The sequence below is a fragment of the Oncorhynchus nerka genome, linkage group LG18 (genome assembly GCF_034236695.1).
Source record: "Oncorhynchus nerka isolate Pitt River linkage group LG18, Oner_Uvic_2.0, whole genome shotgun sequence".
NCBI classification, from domain to species: Eukaryota; Metazoa; Chordata; class Actinopteri; order Salmoniformes; family Salmonidae; genus Oncorhynchus; species Oncorhynchus nerka.
This window is the reverse complement of record NC_088413.1, coordinates 26,016,946-26,036,270: the sequence shown is the minus strand read 5'-3', so window position 1 is coordinate 26,036,270 and position 19,325 is coordinate 26,016,946. Positions and strand designations below refer to the sequence as shown.

Here is a 19,325-nt window from a genome sequence, read left to right as displayed (position 1 = left end):
ATTGATCTGAGGCCTGTGTATCTGTGTGTTTCTGTAGAGAACGAGGCATCCATCTTTGACCTGGCGACCAGTGGAGGAGCAGCACCTGTGGGAGGGTTCATCTACAGAGGCTGTCAGTCCAGGAGGCTCTACGGGAGCTATGTGTTCGGAGACAAGAACGGGTGAGCTTATAAGTTATAAATATTATAACAGGGTTTTTATTTATCGTCAAATGATCTAGATTAAATGTGTAGCTAGTTTGAATCAAACATTGTTTTCTCATTTGGAACATTCACGAACGTTTCTAGTGTTCATTGACTTTGAATTGAACAAACACAAACAGCTGTGTTCAGTAACCCAACTTTGCTATGGTGAACGTAACTCTGAGGTAAACACTATGCCAACTGACGTCCATCCCCTGATTCTGTCCATGGTCACCGTGCCAACATAAACCCAGTGTTCCATCCACGTTGGGGGGAAAACATTACTATCACATTACTGACACTACTACTGCTCAGGCTCATTCACTGTAAATGGAGACGTGATGTCCTGCCCCGGTTGGTTGGTCCGTTTGGCTACGGCCTCGTGTTGTTCACACGTCTCATTGGTTGATAATTAATCTTCCTCTCTCGCTGAAGTCAAACCTCGCCTCTTGAATAAACAAAGGAAATAAAGACGCTGAAGGAAGTACACTATTGAGACATCATGGCAATGTGTGTGGAAAAATGACTCGCAGCTACTTAGTCTCATTTCAGTTTTTGAAGGGCACGTTGTTGTGAAAGGGCGAGGAGGATTTTGGCATCATGTTTATTTGGAAACCAAAAGACTTCATGCACACTAAGGCACTGAAACACAAGACTGTTGTGCTGTGACCTATAGAAGGAAACAATGTGCCGTTTTTGCTGACCCCTGACCTGTGCTTAATGCTAGTATTACTGTAACAGTGTGCTGATGTTGCGTTGTGCTTTTGTGTGTGTGCTTGTGTGTGCGTATGTGTGCGTTTCAGGAACCTGCGGATCCTCCAGAAGGGCTCAGCGGCGGCAGGGGACCAGTGGCAGGAGAAAGCTCTGTGTCTGGGGACCAGCAGCTCCTGTGGCTCCGCTCTGGTGGGACATATCCTGGGCTTCGGAGAGGACCAACTAGGTCAGTAGAACCAGCACAAAGGTTGTTTCCCAAATGGCACCCTATTCCCAATATAGTGCAGTACTTTTTGACCAGAGCACTATGAAAGTAGCGCACTAAATAGGGAATAGGGTGCCATTTGGGATCCAGCCCAACTCTCTCTAGTCTAAAGGCTGGCCCCTACACGTATAGCCACATTATTATATGTCAATTTCTGTGTGTTTCTGGGTGTCTCTCTACATCTGAGCTGATGTTATGAGTGAAAGCTTTTGTCAACAAAGGGTCTGGATGCAGAAGATAGATTGCAGAGTGTCAAGCCATCCTGAAATCAGTGTTTACACCCAATGACAGATGTCAAAACTGTGGAAAACTCTAGTTCAGAGTCATTGGGGCATTGTATATGGAACAATGGTACATGTATTTACATAGTACATCCCTGGAGTGCGATGTCAATGTTCAACATGTTTCCACTCGGTTGGGTTTAGAAACAAGACTGCTCCAATTGAGTTTCCGAGATTAGGAAGTGAGGGGAAAAACGTCCGCGGAGTCTCAAATTCAAGCCGTTATTCGAGTGATATTCATGATATTGGACCAGAAAACCAACAGAGGTCACACACGCTGTGTGAGGGGAACTAATACCTCCATCCCTTCCCTCCGTGTCACCTTTCCTCCATGGCATGTTCCAGCAAGAGGATATTAAAGTCTCCCTGCTTCCTGAAGGATTATATGGTCATTTCCATACGATAGCACCAGGCCTCAAAGAGCCTACTGATATGGCATGTAGTTGGCCACCTGGTGATGAATGTTTCTGGTCTGTGTTATTGTTTACCAGCCTACCAGTCATACCATCTTAGGTGAGGTTAGGTTCGCTACATCAACAAACCCACTGAACCCAATTCATTGTATCCCTGTTTGACAAAAGGACTCACTGTGAGCTCATGTTTTGCAGAGAACTAATTATCCATGTTGGCATACAACGGGCACACAGGGTTAACCATGGGACTTGCCAGTATCTTGGCGTGGTGTTAGTTGAAGATTTTTGCTTTTGTTCATGATTTGTAAATGGTGTGGGGGTAGGTGAATGGTGGAGGCCTGTGCTGAGCTGGGCTGGCTTCCCACAACAGGGCCCCATTGACACATGTTTACAATTTGTCCTCTTATGGAGCCGTGTTGTGGGCTTGCTGCTCATTAAATGACTCGCCTGGTTCCAGTCAGGAGTATTCAGTTGTCCCGTGATAGTCACTCTCTCCCAAGTCCCATGGCAAGTGCAGCGCTGCAGGGACCCTGATCAGGGCCTCTTCTCTTATTTTCTCTCTGTTTCTCTCTCAATTTCAATATCATTTTAAGGGGTCTATTGGCATGGGAAACATACAGTTGAATTTGGAAGTTTGCATACACTTATGTTGGAGTCATTAAAACTTGTTTTTCAACCACTCCACAAATTTCTTGTTAACAAACTATAGTTTTGGAAAGTCGGTTAGGACATCTACTTTGTGCATGACACAAGTAATTTTTCCAACAATTGTTTACAGACAGATTATTTCACTTCTAATCCACTGTATCATAATTCCAGTGGGTCAGAAGTTTACATACACTAAATTGACTGTGCCTATAAACAGCTTGGAAAATTCCAGAAAATTATGTCATTGCTTTAGAAGCTTCTGATAGGCTAATTGACATAATTTGAGTCGATTGTAGGTGTACCTGTGGATATATTTCAATGCCTACCTTCAAACTCAGTGCCTCTTTGCTTGCCATCATGGGAAAATCAAAAGAAATCAGCCAAGACCTTATAGACCTCCACAATTCTGGTTCATCCTTGGGAGCAATTTCTAAATGCCTGAAGGTACCAAGTTCATCTATACAAACAATAGTACGCAAGTATAAACACCATGGGACCACGTAGCCGTCATACCGCTCAGGAATGAGACCCGTTCTGTCTCCTAGAGATGAACATACTTTGGTGCGAAAATTGCAAGTCAATCCCAGAACAACACCAAAGGACCTTGTTAAGATGCTGGAGGAAACAGGTACAAAAGTATCTATATCCACAGTAAAACAAGTCCTATATCGACATAACCGTAAAGGCCGCTCAGCAAGGAAGAAGCCACTGCTCCAAAACCTGCATAAAAAAGCCAGACTGCGGTTTGCAACTGCACACGGGGACAAAGATCGTACTTTTTGGAGAAATGTCCTCTGGTCTGATGAAACAAAAATATAACTTTTTGGCCATAATGACCAACGTTATGTTTGGAGGAAAAAGGGTGAGGCTTGCAAGCCGAAGAACACCATCCAAACTGTGAAGCACGGGGGTAGTAGCATCATGTTGTGGGGGTGCTTTGCTGCAGGAGGGACTTATATTGGGATATATTGAAGCAACATCTCAAGACATCAGTCAGGAAGTTAAAGCTTGGTCGCAAATGGGTCTTCCAAATGGACAATGACCCCAAGCATACTTCTAAAGTTGTGACATAATGGCTTAAGGACAACAAAGTCAAGGTATTGGAGTGGCCATCAGAAAGCCCTGACATCAATCCTATAGACAATTTGTGGGAAGAAATGAAAAAGCGTGTGCGAGCAAGGAGGCCTACAAACCTGACTCAGTTACACCAGCTCTGTCAGGAGGAATGGGCCAAAATTCACCCAACCTATTATGGGAAGCTTGTAGAAGGCTACCTGAAATGTTTGACCCAAGTTGAACAATTTAAAGGCAATGCTACCAAATACGAATTGAGTGTACGTAAACTTCTGACCCACTGGGAATGTGATGAAAGAAATAAAAGCTGAAATAAATAGTTCTCTCTACTATTATTATGATATTTCACATTCTTAAAATAAAGTGGTGATCCTAACTGACCTAAGACAGGGAATTTTTACTAGGATTAAATGTCAGGAATGATGAAAACTGATTTAAATGTATTTGGCTAAGGTGTATGTAAACTTCTGACTTCAACTGTATGTTAACATTGCCAAAGCAAGTGAACTAGATAATAAACAAAAGTGAAATAAACGATACAAATTAACAGTTAATATTACACTCACAAAAGTTCCAAAAGAATAAAGACGTTACAAATATCAAATTATGTGCAAATAGATAAAGTACAAAAGGGAAAATAAATAAGCATATGGGTTATATTTACAATGCTGGTCTTCACAGGATGCTCTTTTCTTGTGGCAACAGGGCTTCTTAACTGGTTGTCCTTCTTCTCTCTCTCTCTCTCTCTCTCTCTCTCTCTCGCTTCGTCTCTTCTCTTATTTGCTCTCTGTAGATAGGGCTGATGCCTGGACTACATTTCCCATGTAACCCCTGTTCTCCTCACCCCCAGGTGAAGTGTACATCCTGGCCACCAGTAAAAGCATGGCGCAGTCACACAGTGGGAAGCTCTACAAGCTAGTGGACCCTAAAAGGTAAAGAACACAACTTTCTTTGTGTGCGTGTGTGTCTGTGGCCTGCCCATATGCCTACACAAAGCAGATATAGTGGCAGTGCAGGATCACAACTTCACAGAGAGAGGGAGCGTCACACCTCCCTCCATCCCTGGTTTTCTACACCTCTTCAATACATCACACACACACACACACACACACACACACACACACACACACACACACACCAGGGCTCTTATCCCCTTAAACAAATCATCACACACACACACACACACACACACACACCAGGGCTCACAAATCTCAGCGTGGTAATTGGAGAGTAAGCATACCGTTTCTAACACCAGCACTACCAACGGGCCCTGTTAGAGAGTGAGGGAAGATAGGAGAGACGAACGAGAGAGAGGATAGTGAGGAGAGGGAGGAGAGAGAGAGAGAGAGCGAGGAGAGAGAGAGCGAGGAGAGAGAGCACACGTGGCTCGCTGGGTATTTTCGTAGCGTTTGACAGGGCTGCTTATACACTCCTGGAGAGAACGGAGGGCACCTGTCGACGAGTGGTAATGTTTTCCTCATAGTCGTAGGGAGGGATTTGTTACATGTGACTGGAATACCTGGTGGTTTGGGTTTTAATGAAGGGATGCTGTGTCCCAACAATGTGCCCCGCTGCGTCCCAACAATCCAGGTCGCACACAGCTGATAATGTGCTGGAGTTTCTGGTGATAAATATTACTAGAGGAGATGGTTGCCTGTTAATCATTGTTGTATGCTTGCTAAACATTTTACCATGTGTTTTACTCTATTCAATATTTTCGATAATCATGAATCTTTAACAAATGATGTTTGCGTCAACCCTAGTACAACCCCCTCCACCGCAGCCAACATCTGAGACATGAATGTCACTGATATATAGTCTGAATCATGAGAAATTACATTGAACACAACCAGATCCTCTCACTTTCTAATTCAAACCAATCGCTCGTCAAGCTGTGCCTTTCCACCCTCAGCCACCCAGAAATCATCCAGTCCCCCTTTTCAGCACCCTGGAATGGAGAACTAGAGATCCTCATGTATGTTTAGGTCCTTCAGCTTAAGTGAAGTTTGCAGGGAGGCATGTGGAGCATCTAAAAACACTGGGCTTACAGTGGGAGTCCAGGAAGGAGACAGAATAATGTTTCCTTAAGTCCATTTCACTTTTTTATTGGAGTGTGTGTGTGTGTGTGTGCTTGCGTGTGCTTGCGTGTGTGTGTGCTTGCGTGTGTGTGTGCTTGCCTGTGTGGGACAATAGAAACAGATCCCTGGCTAATTATTGCGAAGGTGATGACAGTACCAACCAAGTCACAGTTAATTACGCCACAGATGTTTCTACGGGCCCTTTGCTGCCCCGCTCAACATTTTATTTATGTTTTTTGGCTGGACACATTTTTCCCAAACAACAACTTCTTTCCACCCATATTTTGGGCTTGTTTAGTCTCTATAGTGGCCTGTGTGGTGCTGGGAGTCCGGCTTCTACGCACGCACACACACACACACACTCACTTCGCTATTAGTATCTTGTTACAGGGAGGATGGGGAGGGATGGAGGTAGCTAACGTTTCTGACCTTGCTGCGTTATCACGTCTGATGGGCCACCCGTCCCCCTCTACCCCTTCTGGGGTACCTGGCGCCCCCTCACCCTCCTCCTTTACAGAAGACTTGTATTTCTGAGAGGCGAGCCTGTGGTGGTCCGGGGGTCCCACACCATCCACCCACATGGTGTTTTCATTACATGTATGTTTGGGGAAGAGGAGGGGGGCTTTAGGAGGTAGGGGGCTGGGGAGGGGAGTGAAAGAGGAAAATCACCTAAACCCCCCTGCAATGTTTTGGGGTAAACACACGTCCCGGCAGCGCGCTGACTTCATTTGTAGGCATTTGTTTGTCAGTCGGGTACCGTCCAATAATAAATAGGCCACCATGCGTCTCAGTAACATCATTATACGTTGTCTCTGTCCCATGTGGACACTGTCGTGGAAATTCTGTACTGAGAGAGATTTCATTTCTAAATATACAACACAGAGGCAGAGTAGGATCATGTGGCATTGTTTACTGGCTCTACTGTGGAAGGAGACAGAGCTGTTTAAAAATACCTTGCCCGGGATTCAAACCTAGTCCATATGCATCACACACACACACACACACACGATATGCCGTCTTCCCCAAGGCTTCAACGGGTTTCAGCTCTGTTTTAAATTTTTTCCTTTTCCCCTCTTTCTATAATTAGAACAGTATAATGTCTGATTGAGACATGCAATGCTTCATTGAATATGTCTTATCTCAATTACCCTGCCACACGCAGTCAGAGGTCCCCATGGGAGAGAGAGAGAGAGACTTTTATTTATTTCTGGTGCTAACATCCATTTAGAAGCAGAGGAGGAGGAGGGCTTTATTCCTTGAGAGAGGAGAGACACAAACAAACACCGCCTCTGGGTATTGGGTGGGTTGGTTATGTGGGGGAGGATGTCACTGGCCACATTGTAAAGCTGTACAGTATGTAACTGCCAGGTTGTTTATCGTGTATAAGAATGGAAGGAACAGAGCCACGTTTTATTCAAAACCAAATTCTATCCAGTCCTCACGATTCCGTCTGGAACCTGAATGGGGGGAGAGACAGTTGAAACAGTAAGAACTCCTGCTGATAACGGCAATAAAAAAAGTTGTCTTTCCATCTTAACAGGCTTTTATCCAAAGAGGGAGGAAATGGTTCTCCTGTGTCATAATATACTTTTCACACAATTTAGGGTTTAGTTGAGTCAGGTGCAGTCCTCTGGTTGAATTGTGTTGAGTAAAGAGGTTGAGAAGACCCAGTGGACATAGAATAGGGCTCTCCTTTATGAAGTCACTATGGAAGTCACAAATTACAGGAAGCACTGGGGAGAAGGAGCAGGGAGGTGTGTGTGCGTGCGTGTTCAGTGTGTGTGGTACGGTAGCTCCCAGCTCCCAATATGCTGGCTAAAAAAAGCCAGCTCTTTTATTCAGATGTCCCTCCTAAATCTTGCTGCTGCACTACTGTGGTCCTGCCCTTGACAAAGCTGCTCCACTGAATGGCCCTGGCTCCTACAATACACAGTACATTTCTGACACAATTAAAACAAGGGATGAAACCACAAAGAAGCCCCCAAACAATGGAGCCCGATGACAAAACAGCTAAAGGACTCACACTGGGCCGTTTGATTTAGCCATTGTTGGGAGGCACAATGTACACCACTCCAGGGCTTTTTTCTCACATACACCTCATGCCAATCAAGCAAGCCCCAGCACATAGCCCCAACACATTCCTTCCCAAAACCCTCCCCACCAACTCCCAGGCTACCAGCCACCCATCACTATCAAAGCTTTAAGTGAAATAAATCTGATAGTCGTTAGAGTATCCCTCACTAATAGCATCACCTATATCAATCAGCTGTATGATTTGATCTGGGGTGACTTTTGAGGCGGTGAGATATTATGAAGAGGGCTGTGTTGTGAGTAAGAGGGAGCTGATCAGGGATCAGGCTCAGCATATGGTCCCTGGCGGATGTCTCCTGTTCTGGAACAAAGGGGGAGGTAGGAAGGGAGGCAGCTGAGCCAAGCAGAGCTCCATACACCCCTCCACCCCACCACCACCCCACACCTCCCTCCAGCCACTAGGACTACACTTTGAAAAAAATAAGCTATCTAGAACCTAAAAGGGTTCTTCGGCTGTCCACATTTGAGAACCGTTTGAAGAACGCTGTATGGTTCCAGATAGAACACAGAGGGTTCTAAATGGTTCTAAAAAGGTTCTACATGTAACCAAAAAGGGTTCTCCTATGGGGACAGCCGAAGAACCCCTTTGGAACCCTTTTTTCTAAGAGTGTTGGGAACCAGCCAATAATGTATACAAACCCTAGATGGCTGATGATATGTATTGGCCATTGAGAGGTTTTTGAAGCCACCGGTCGGCCATATTGGCACTCCCCCCAGTAGGAGCAGTCCTCCATAGGAATTCATGGAATTCTACAGTATTTCAATTAAATGTTTTAAGGTCAAAATGACATGTATTGAAGTATTTTTTTGTTGTAGCGGGGACAGTAACATTAGTAATAAAAAAATACATATACTTTAAAGAAAATGTTTTTATATATTTTTTAATTTATAATTTTTATGTTTAGCTCACATAATATAATTTAAGATTATGCATTAAGGTGTCTGTAATAGAATGAATGTGGCAAAAACGAATGTAGACATTAATAAATGAATGTCTAAAGCCCCCCCCCCAAAAAAAAATTACAATGTGAGGGAGTGCCAAGATGGAGGCTCAGGGGGCTTCAAAACAGCGCCCCCTATTAGTCATCTAGTGTATATATAAATCATTGGGACCAGCCTGGCCCAGCCCCGTAGACACTCAAACTAATAAGCGGCCCTCCTTTAATTTATCAGTCTTCATCAGTCTGTGTTTTATGCAAGTGTCCTCGCCGAGTTTATACATTCCCACAGTGCCTGTTGACCCAGCTGCCTTTGTCAAGTGGCGCTCAGGCAGGTGTTGTTTTCACCCGGGACCATGGCCACCCATGGTACTAATACAAACTGATGAGGGGCAATAGCCGTGGCTGACCCCTGCCCGCCTGACACTATTAACAGTGTTGTACCCCAATCCTCCAGGGACTAGCTGTCCCCCTTTTCTCTCTCTCTCACCCTGGTCTCTTTCTCCCAACTCCATCACTCTCCCACCCTCTCTCTTTCTGTCCCTCCTTCTCTCTGTTTTAACTACGTGCAGCCTGTCACAACAAAGGCCCAGAGTGTGGATGAGAAAAGGCACAGGGTTGGGTGGGTTCTGAGGGGAGCGGAGCATGGGAATCGCCCCCCCCAGACCCCTCCACCCCCTATAGACCCCCTCTAGGCTCTGGTACTGCACCGGGACTGCCATCAGTCAATGTGGCTGTCAGAATAACACTCCCAGCCACGGTGTCTTGACACCCCACTCACATACCCCCAGAACCCTGACCAGAACCCCTTAACTCACTCACACACACAACACAGGCCAGGAGCCCCTCCTTTGAACACTAACCAACCACAGTCAGTAAGTCAGTTCATTCACAACCAGACCCCAATATCACATTCAGTTGTGGCTCCTGTCTGTTCATTGGTCATTAGATTTCTATAGCATTATTTCTCTATAGCATTATCTCTCTACAGCATTAGAGCTCTCCGCAGCATTATCTCTCTACAGCATTAGAGCTCTCCCCAGCATTATCTCTCTACAGCATTAGAGGTCTCCGCAGCATTATCTTTCTACAGCATTAGAGCTCTCCCCAGCATTATCTCTCTACAGCATTAGAGCTCTCCCCAGCTTTATCTCTCTAGAGCATTAGAGCTCTCCCCAGCTTTATCTCTCTACAGCATTATATTCTGTCCAGGATTATCTCGCTATAGCATTAGATGTCTTTACAGCATTATCGTGCTTCTACACCTGCATTGCTTGCTGTTTGGGGTTTTAGGCTGGGTCTCTGTACAGAACTTTGAGATATCAGCTGATGTACGAATGGCTATATAAATAAATTAGATTTGATATCTCTCAGCGTTATTTATCTACATCATTAGGTCTCTACAGCACCCAGAGAGCAGAGTCCAGCAGGCAGAGAGTCCAGCAGGCAGAGAGTCCAGCATGCAGAGAGTCCAGCAGGCAGAGAGTCCAGCAGGCAGAGAGTCCAGCAGGCAGATAGTCCAGCAGGCAGAGAGTCCAGCAGGCAGATAGTCCAGCAGGCAGAGAGTCCAGCAGGCAGAGAGTCCAGCAGGCAGAGAGTCCAGCAGGCAGAGAGTCCAGCAGGCAGAGAGTCCAGCAGGCAGAGAGTCCAGCAGGCAGAGAGTCCAGCAGGCACACACACACTCGCATCATTATCATCATAACAGACTCTACACGCATGCACTGACCACTCCACAGCACTCCCACCAGGCTCTCTGTTTTCCATACCACTACCACTGTGTGTGTGTGTGTGTGTGTGTGTGTGTGTGTGTGTGTGTGTGTGTGTGTGTGTGCCTGATGGATATGTCAATACACTGCCTGGCTGAGGCTTGTCTTGCCTCATTAGTCAATGCTGTTTGGCCCCATCCACACACACAGGAACACACACAAGCTAACAGGCAATTCACATTTGAATTCCATCACGTAGAACGCTGCTATATTATTTCCAGGTTTTTGAGCCCGGGCCGGAGCGTGATATGAAGTGATCATACTCTAAGCCTCCTTTGGGCCAGTGCGTGTGTTCAATGTTTGTCTTGTTATGAGATGATCACAATATGTCTGTTTAGTATGCTGCCTGTTGGCAGTGTGGTTGGATATGTTTGCGGGTGTGTGCTACATCTGTGTGTGTGTGTGGGGGGTGTTTATGAGTCTCCTGTCATGCTGAATTGCAGCAGCAAATGGCTGTTCTCGGTGGCCTGTTCCCGGTGGCCTAGACACACCACAAACACACACACACACACACACACACACACACACACACACACACACACACACACACACACACACACACACAGTGGTAGTGGTATGGAAAACAGAGAGCCTCATGTCCTCATGACCTGGTCCAGTCATTCAGTCAGTCCACCATTCTCCCAGCCTCCCAACCTCTGATGCTCCAAATGAATTATTATACTCAAAAACTCATTAACAACATTCCAGAAGCAGAATATTCCAGAAAGAACCCTGTCACACACACTCTCTCCGTACTCAAACATTCATTCTCCCTCCATGACCCCTTTCCATCACATCACTGTTCGGTAAAGGCACATTCTGGTGGAGCCGTTTCCTCTTCCCTGTTGTGCATGGTTAAGTGTTCTGCTGTTATGGCACCACTGCTGCTGCCTCTAGTGTGTGTGTGTTGTGTGTGTGTGTGTGTGTGTGTGTGTGTGTGTGTGTGTGTGTGTGTGTGTGTGTGTGTGTGTGTGTGTGTGTGTGTGTGAGAATATGGTGTGTGAAAGAAAGGCCACATATCCGTATGTAATTTCTCAGAACAGTGTGCATGAGCCTTTAGAGTGTGTGACCGTTGCCCTCCCTGTGTGGCCCCTGCAGGCCCACGGTCCCTAAGGAGTGTCAGAGACAGGTGGAGGCCCCGGAGCTGCTGGGAACGGCCTGCTCACGGCAGTGTAAGAACGGACACTGCACCCCCACCGGGAAGTGTTGCTGCAGCACCGGCTGGGAGGGACCCTTCTGCAGAGTGGGTGAGTCAGAGAAAAGTGCTGTTTGAAGTGTTCAACCATAACCTAGAATATTAGTAGAACATTACATAATAACCCTCTGCAGAGTAGCTGAGACCTACTGTATAACAAGAGTTACACAATAGTGTGAAGAATTCTACTGTATATCTTGAGTAATGTTGATATTTATCAAATAGACTAGTTTGGATCCATAGTGGACCCACATAAAGGGTTTATGAATGTTTTGTTATCGCTTGTCAAGATAGTCAATATCTCTCTCTCTCTCTCTCTCTCTCACAGCTAAATGCGAGCCGGCCTGCCGTAACGGAGGCGTGTGTGTTGAGCCCTACAGCTGCCTGTGTAAGAGCGGCTATTCGGGCGCCCAGTGTGAGAAGGGCGAGCGGGGCATGCCTAGCGACCAGGAGAAGGACGGCATCCTGGACCACATCATAGACATGACCTCGTACCTGCTGAACCTCACTAGCTACATGGTATAGGTAACCCCCCCCCCCCCCCCGGCCCCCTTGCTCAACCACCGGAGAAGCCCAAGCAGAGCCTCCCTCCTCTGTGATTCACCCCTGAGACACACCCCCCTGTCTGAACGTACCCTGTCCCCGTCAACACCCAGACTCTGGTCATCTTCCTGCCCATAAGCTCCAGTAGGCTACGTACACCAGGCATCCAGGCCAAGCATCCCTCCAGAGACCATCACACAGACAGACACAGCAACGTGATGGTTGAATGCATGGCAATCGTCGTCTATGGTCTAATGGTTGGACCTCCACCGTGGCTACATAAGCTCTTTTATATTCTTCTTCTCCAGGAGAAAGTTCTTCTCCAGGAGAAAGTTCTTCTCCTCTCTCTCCCACTCTGGAACCTCCATGCAGATGACTTGATATTAGCACTGCACCCCTGCTGAGAACAGAGGGAGACCCCCTCGCGGTTCTCTCCACACAACAACAACAAAAACAGCGGCCATTTTGACTGACGCCTTACAGAGAGCGAAGGGGAGTCGGCTGAGCTGAAACACGGCGAGGCGGGCGGAGGCGTGGTGACTTAAGTTATCCCCCAGGACTGGAGAGTGGACAGCCCAATACTGGGGGTTAGCTTTGGGTCTGCCTTCACCAACACGACACAGTCTATATACAGCCTTTAAATGAACATGCCAATCTCTTCAGCATCAGCAATGCAATAATACTGACACTGACTGAAGAGTTTCTGATAATCTTACTGTACCGTGTATAGAGCCCCATACAGAGACCTGTACTATCTTGTCTAAAGGCGCTAATATGAACGGCCAATAGACCAATGTCACAGTAATAATAATGATTATTGTTATTTTGACCCACTGTTTTCTCCGGGTGATGTTTTGTGGGCACATCTTCATAGAAAAAGCTACGTTTTGATACTTCATGATACAGCGGTATAGATTTGTTGTTCATCGCTCACTTGACATGCTGCCAATGTACAGAATGGATCATAGCTGAAGAATGAGTGTCTTTGGACTCAACAGGTATCGATAGAGTTTATATGGCTGTGTCCCAAATGGCATCCTATTCCCCGTAGAGTGCACTACTTTTGACCAGAGCCCTATGGGCCCACGTCAAAAATAGTGAGCATCATACGGAACAAGGGTGCCATTAGGGACAGAGTCTATGACATTGTTAGGATAGAGCTCATAGCTTTGCACTCCCAATGTCAACGCCAGTTTGATACATTTGAAATGGAGTCATCAACTCCACGCACTGTAATGTAATGTTTTTTGTGTTTCACAATCAAGGGCAGGCGATTATGTTGGGACTATAGTACGGTGTCATACAGCAGTGACGTTGTCACACACTAACACAGTGGCACGCAGCAGGTCAAATCTCTCACACTGAACACACACACACACACTAACACAGTGGCACGCAGCAGGTCAAATCTCACTCTTAATCTCTCACACTGAACACACACACACTAACACAATGGCACGCAGCAGGTCAAATCTCACTCTTAATCTCTCACACTGAACACACACACACACACACACACACACACACACACACACACACACACACACTCGCTACACAACTTCAGTGGTAGTTCTACAGGGACAGAAGCTGATGTATATTTCATACATAAAGAGCTGAACTAAGTACTACTTAGCCTTGCTAAATAATATAGCGTTACTATTGTTTCGATAGAGGAGGGTTTATTTTTTTAACTGTGATAATGTATGGGAGAGGACGGTGTTTGTAGAAAGTGGTTTTGCATTAAGCTTTAAAAAAAATCATATTTTTTTGGTCTTTTTTTTGCTAACACACAAACACAATGTATGCAGTGTTTTTCCACTGTATAAAAACACACAGTGACACATGCAGTACAGAGCAGCACCGTGTGTTAAAGGCCACGCGTTTCTACACCTGAATGGGAGCAACCGACCACTGAGACACAACACAAGGCTCTCTCTGTGTTTCCTTCCCGTAGTGCCTCTGTCTGTGGCGCTCAACTGCAGCATAGCGGTCGGTGTTTGGTCTTTGTTTTAGGCCACCAACTTATTGGAGCCTGTTCCCAGTCGGCTGAGAAGAGTTCCTCCAGGTAGATCAGATGAAAGGTGGTTTCACACCAGACGCTCTACTCTACCTACTGTGAGACGTTCAGATAAGACAGATGGAATGATAAAATGTGTCAAGTATGAACCCAGACTTCTTTGATCCACTTTGTGGTGAACTGTGATCCCTTAACAAATGAACAGCCTAAAGAAGACGTTGCTCATCTGAAAGCCAGGGATCTAAACCGTCTTCGGCGAGCCAAACGACAATTAAAAAAAGACTAATTATGTTGGAGCCCATCGATGTGTTGACTTTCTTCAGAAGACTGTATAAAACACATCACGTAACGCCACTAATCTACAGGTTGATCAGGATTGGTTCATTTGATTTAGTGCCAATGGAAATTCCTTGATACCGTATTAATCTTGAGTCTCCTGACAGTAGTTCAGCAAAGATCAAAGCACCTTCTAACATCTTGTGCCAATCTGCCCCCCACACAATTGGAATGTCTTTATTTCTATGATCATATTTTGTTTTGAGTTCCCGTTCTAAGCATGGTTAGAAGTGTTCAGGGTTTTCCAATTCCTCTTACTCTCTCTCTCTCTCTCTCTCTCTCTCTCTCTCTCTCTCTCTCTGTATCTTCAATGACAGCAGTTGTTGAACCTGTGTCTCGCCAGTGTTCTCTCTGGTCTATAATGCGTCAAATGGAACTCATGCTGTAAAGTCCATACTATAATTTTAGCACTTAATGTGAAACTTGCATTTTAGCTGCTGAGACGGCGTGGTGTGAATAAAATAGAGTAACCGTTTTCATTATTTAAGTAGTTACGCAAACAAAGTTATTTAAGTTCTCTACAATTGTTTTTGCCGCTGTATGTGAGGATTTTGATTTTGATCATGTATTGTAAATAAAACCTAGGGCTATCTTTGTTTCTTTTCAGGAATATCTATGTCTATTAAAGTTTATAGCATGTCTGAAAACCTCGTCACAGTGTCTGTTTGATGATGACGTTTAGGATGACGATGTAGCATAGAGCAGAATGTTTCTTCTTGAATAACAACCCGTAGAAAATAGTCATAGAATCTATTCATTCTATTTCTATGTGACTAACAATCCTTGATTCAGCAGGAAAGGAAATGATAGGTTGTTGCAGGATGATTACAAATGGAGACAGATTGAGGCCTTCTGCCAGGGTGTGGAACAGTGACCTCACCTTAAATGTATCCTCGTAATGTTAGATCTGAGCACGCAGAGGTTGTCTACAGGAGCTAGTATATTTGGCCTTAGATTTCTAGATTTCTGAGATTGACATGTCGATCCGGACAGTCTTTTACTGTTCTATGAGTGTAAATCAATAGCGTAACATCCTTCCACTATTAGTGTTAACAGTATTAGCAAGTGATGTTTGCTTAGTAAAAGAACACTATCTGTTGACATAGGTTGCCCCCTCTGTCTGTTTGTCTGTCTGTCTGTCTGTCTGTCTGTCTGTCTGTCTGTCTGTCTGTCTGTCTGTCTGTCTGTCTGTCTGTCTGTCTGTCTGTCTGTCTGTCTGTCTGTCTGTTGTGCCCAGTGCTGGGAAGTGCTTCATTTCATGTACGTCACTGAGCATTTCACTATTATTCTACACCTGTTGTTTACGAAGCATGTGACAAATAAAATTTGATTTGACTCACCAAATTTCCACCATCACAGAAGGTTTTTTCTCTAGCTAGGTAAAGTGTACAGGGGGATGTTGTCAGTGATTAGGTGAATGGATAAGCGGAGTCAGGCGCAGGACACAGGTATGAGTAATAATACGAATTTACTCAACATGTAAGCAATGTTCCAACAAGGAAAAATATAAATATGCAGAACACAAAGAACGAACCCACATGACAATGACAATCACTCACAAAACAGAAAGGGAAGCCGGAGGGTTAAATACAGAAAATTGATTATGGAATGGAAACCAGGTGTGTACAAGGCAAAACAAAACTAAAAAGAAACATGGATCGGTGGTGACTAGAAAGCCGGTGACGTCGACCGCCAAACACCGCCCGAACAAGGAGAGAGACCAACTTCGGCGGAAGCCGTGACAGATGTTGAGAAAATGTTTGGGGAAAGCCAGCCTAAGGGCCAATGTGGATCATCGGCCAAAGTGTTCCCTAAAGTTCAGAGAGGGAGGGAGAAAGAGAGAGAAGCTCTGTTTAAATAAAATCAAATTGTATTTGTCACATGCTTTGTGAACAACAGGTGTTGACTAAGAGCTTACTTACGGGGCTTTTACTTCCGGGTCTTCAATAAACTGTGACAAGTGACATCAATAAGGGATCATAGCTTTCACCTGTAAGTAAGCATGGGACAAATACAATTTGATTTGATTTGATTCACCTGGTCAGTCTACATCATGGAAAGATCCATGTGTTCTTGTACACTCAGTGTACACGGGGCACCAGTACCGAGTCAATATGCAGGGGTATGAGGTAATTGGGGTAGATATGTACATATGTGGGTAGGGAAGTTACTAGGCAACAGGATAGACAGTAAACAGTAACAGCAGCATATGTGAGTCAAAAGAGTTGGTACAAAAAGGGTCAATGCAGATTGTCCAGGTAGTTATTGATTACTATTGAACTATTTAGCAGTCTTATGGCTTGGGGATAGAAGCTGTTCAGGTTCCTGTTGGTTCCAGACTTGGTACATCGATACCACTTGATTGTGCCCACATTTTTAGACAGGTGTAAACTATCGAGACACGTGATCAGATCTTCCAGCCCACCTCCGGAGGAACTCAAGCACGCGTTGCATAGCTGGATCTGGACAGGGAAACTGGCTATTATCCCTCCCTCTAAAATCATTGACAGGTGGCACCATTGACTGTCATTAATATGTGAATTCAAATAAATAAATAAATACATATTTGTTCGAAATAATATCTGTCAAATTATTTGCATACAGGGAAGGACCAGGAAAATATGGTCACAATACGGACACAGCAGACCGATAAGAGTCACAATTTTAAAAATTTGGACAAGATCAGGGCACAGGACGCCTGTTAGCTCCAGGTATAAACGAGACTAGAGAGAGAGACATATGTCCCTGATATAGACTTGATAGACAAGAGCACTAGAAGATATTTAGTGAGTGTCATTGGAAGACTTGCATGCAATGGCTATGGAGTTCACTACTACTTTCCCAGGATTTCCTTTTCAAATAAATACTTTTTATGATGAGAATGTAAAAATGATCCTGTAGTTATAGTACACAAAAGGGTTCTCCAGCTGTCCCCATAGGGGAACCCTTTGAAGAACTCCTTTTGGATCCAGGTAGAACAATTTTTGGTTCCAGATAGAACTATTTTGGGTTCAATGTAAAATCCTCTGTGGAAAGGGTTCTACATGGAACCAAAAGGGGTTCTTCAAAGGGTTCTCCTATGGGGACCGCCGGAGAACCCCTTTTTGGTTCTATAGCAGCTTGTTGTATAAGTGTGTCCGTTTAAGGCATACATGTCATTAAAGGACCTTAATAAAATTTCACAGACTAAATGCATTGAGCATGAAGCTCAGACCTAAACTCTAAATTTCACCTCTCTCTACACACACACACACACACACACACACACACACACTCACAAATACATACACACAAACACACTGAAGCAACAGAAATCACTGATGGCATTATTAATTTCCTTGTGGAAATATCAATCAAGCTCCCTGGTTGTAATGATAGTGGAGGTGGACCACCCACCTCACCACACAGGCCTCTCAGGCAGCTCCCTCCGTATTCAGAGTAATGCAATACTAAGTTGTCTGTGCACTGTTTAGAGCCAATCAAAATCACGTAAAGTGGAACTGGGAAATTGTGCTTCAAGGTCCAAGCAGCTAGCAGGCAGTGTATTTTTTTGTTTATACACTATCTGTGGCATGAATCATGACTTTTCATTTGGATTAGTTTTCTTTTCCCCCTCCCAAAGGGCCCTGGCCGGCATATCTGTCATAAACATTGTAACCCAGCACTTTGAATAAACATGAGGAGTCTGTATGCTAAATATTTGAAGGACCAAGATGGCTAGAAGTGCATGTTATAATACTGTATACATGAGCTGAAGAGGTAGTCCAACCAAATACTATGGGAGGACAGACAGACAGAGGGAGACAGAGAGACAGACAGACAGACAGACAGACAGACAGACAGACAGACAGACAGACAGACAGACAGACAGACAGACAGACAGACAGACAGACAGACAGACAGACAGACAGACAGACAGACAGACAGACAGACAGACAGACAGACAGACAGAGAAAGAATGACAAAACATTTTGACTCTTTGTGATTTGAACGGGAAATAATACATTTAATCCTTTTCCCCAGAAACATTTTATTTCAGTGAGTATAACTTTTATAGAACTGCAATACTTCTCAGAACAAATGTCAATCTTTGGTTTCAAAATGTTGCTTTTCAAAAATCGGACCACAGCCTGTCATTATCGTATTGGTAGTATAGGGGACTGAAATGGTCTATTTATCCTAAATAGTGCACTACTCTTGTCCAAACCACACAGGGCTACCTCATAAGGTCATGGTCTAAATAGTGCACTACAGTGAGCTCCAAATGTATTTGGACAGTGACACATTTTGTTGTTGTTTTTGCTCTGTACTCCAGCACAGCACTTTGGATTTGAAGTAATACAACGACTGTGAGGTTCAAGTGCAGACTGTCAGCTTTAATTGGAGGGGAATTTCACCGTATTGTGTGAACCATTTAGAAATTATAGCATTTTTTGTCCACAGTCCCCCTATTTTAGGGGACCAAAAATATTGGGACAAATTCACTTGCATGTGTATTAAAGTAGTACAAAGTTAAGTATTTGTTCCCATATTCATAGCACACAATGACTACATCAATATTGTGACTCTACACATTTGTTGGATGCCTTTGCTGTTTGTTTTGGTTGTGTTTCGGATTATTTTGTGCCCAATAGAAATGAATGGTAAATAATTTTTGAGATTATGGAGTCACTTTCTTTGTAAATAAGAATATAATATGTTTCTAAACACGTCTACATTAATGTGGATGCTACTATGATTACGGATAATCCTGAATGAATCGTGAATAAGGATGAATGAGAAGG

The 19,325-nt window shown here is 44.5% G+C and overlaps 1 protein-coding gene across 1 annotated transcript in view; it reads left to right on the top strand.

Moving 5' to 3' along the window:
• Positions 1–15,803, top strand: part of LOC115124148 (hedgehog-interacting protein-like) — a 50,421-nt gene extending 34,618 nt beyond the window's left edge. The window contains exons 9-13 of the mRNA XM_065003903.1: positions 38–161; positions 986–1,122; positions 4,428–4,509; positions 11,549–11,697; positions 11,974–15,803. Coding sequence (XP_064859975.1) covers positions 38–161; positions 986–1,122; positions 4,428–4,509; positions 11,549–11,697; positions 11,974–12,170 — 689 coding nt within the window. The 3' untranslated portion in view covers positions 12,171–15,803. The remainder of the gene's footprint in view (positions 1–37; positions 162–985; positions 1,123–4,427; positions 4,510–11,548; positions 11,698–11,973) is intronic.
• Positions 15,804–19,325: the final 3,522 nt, after the last annotated feature.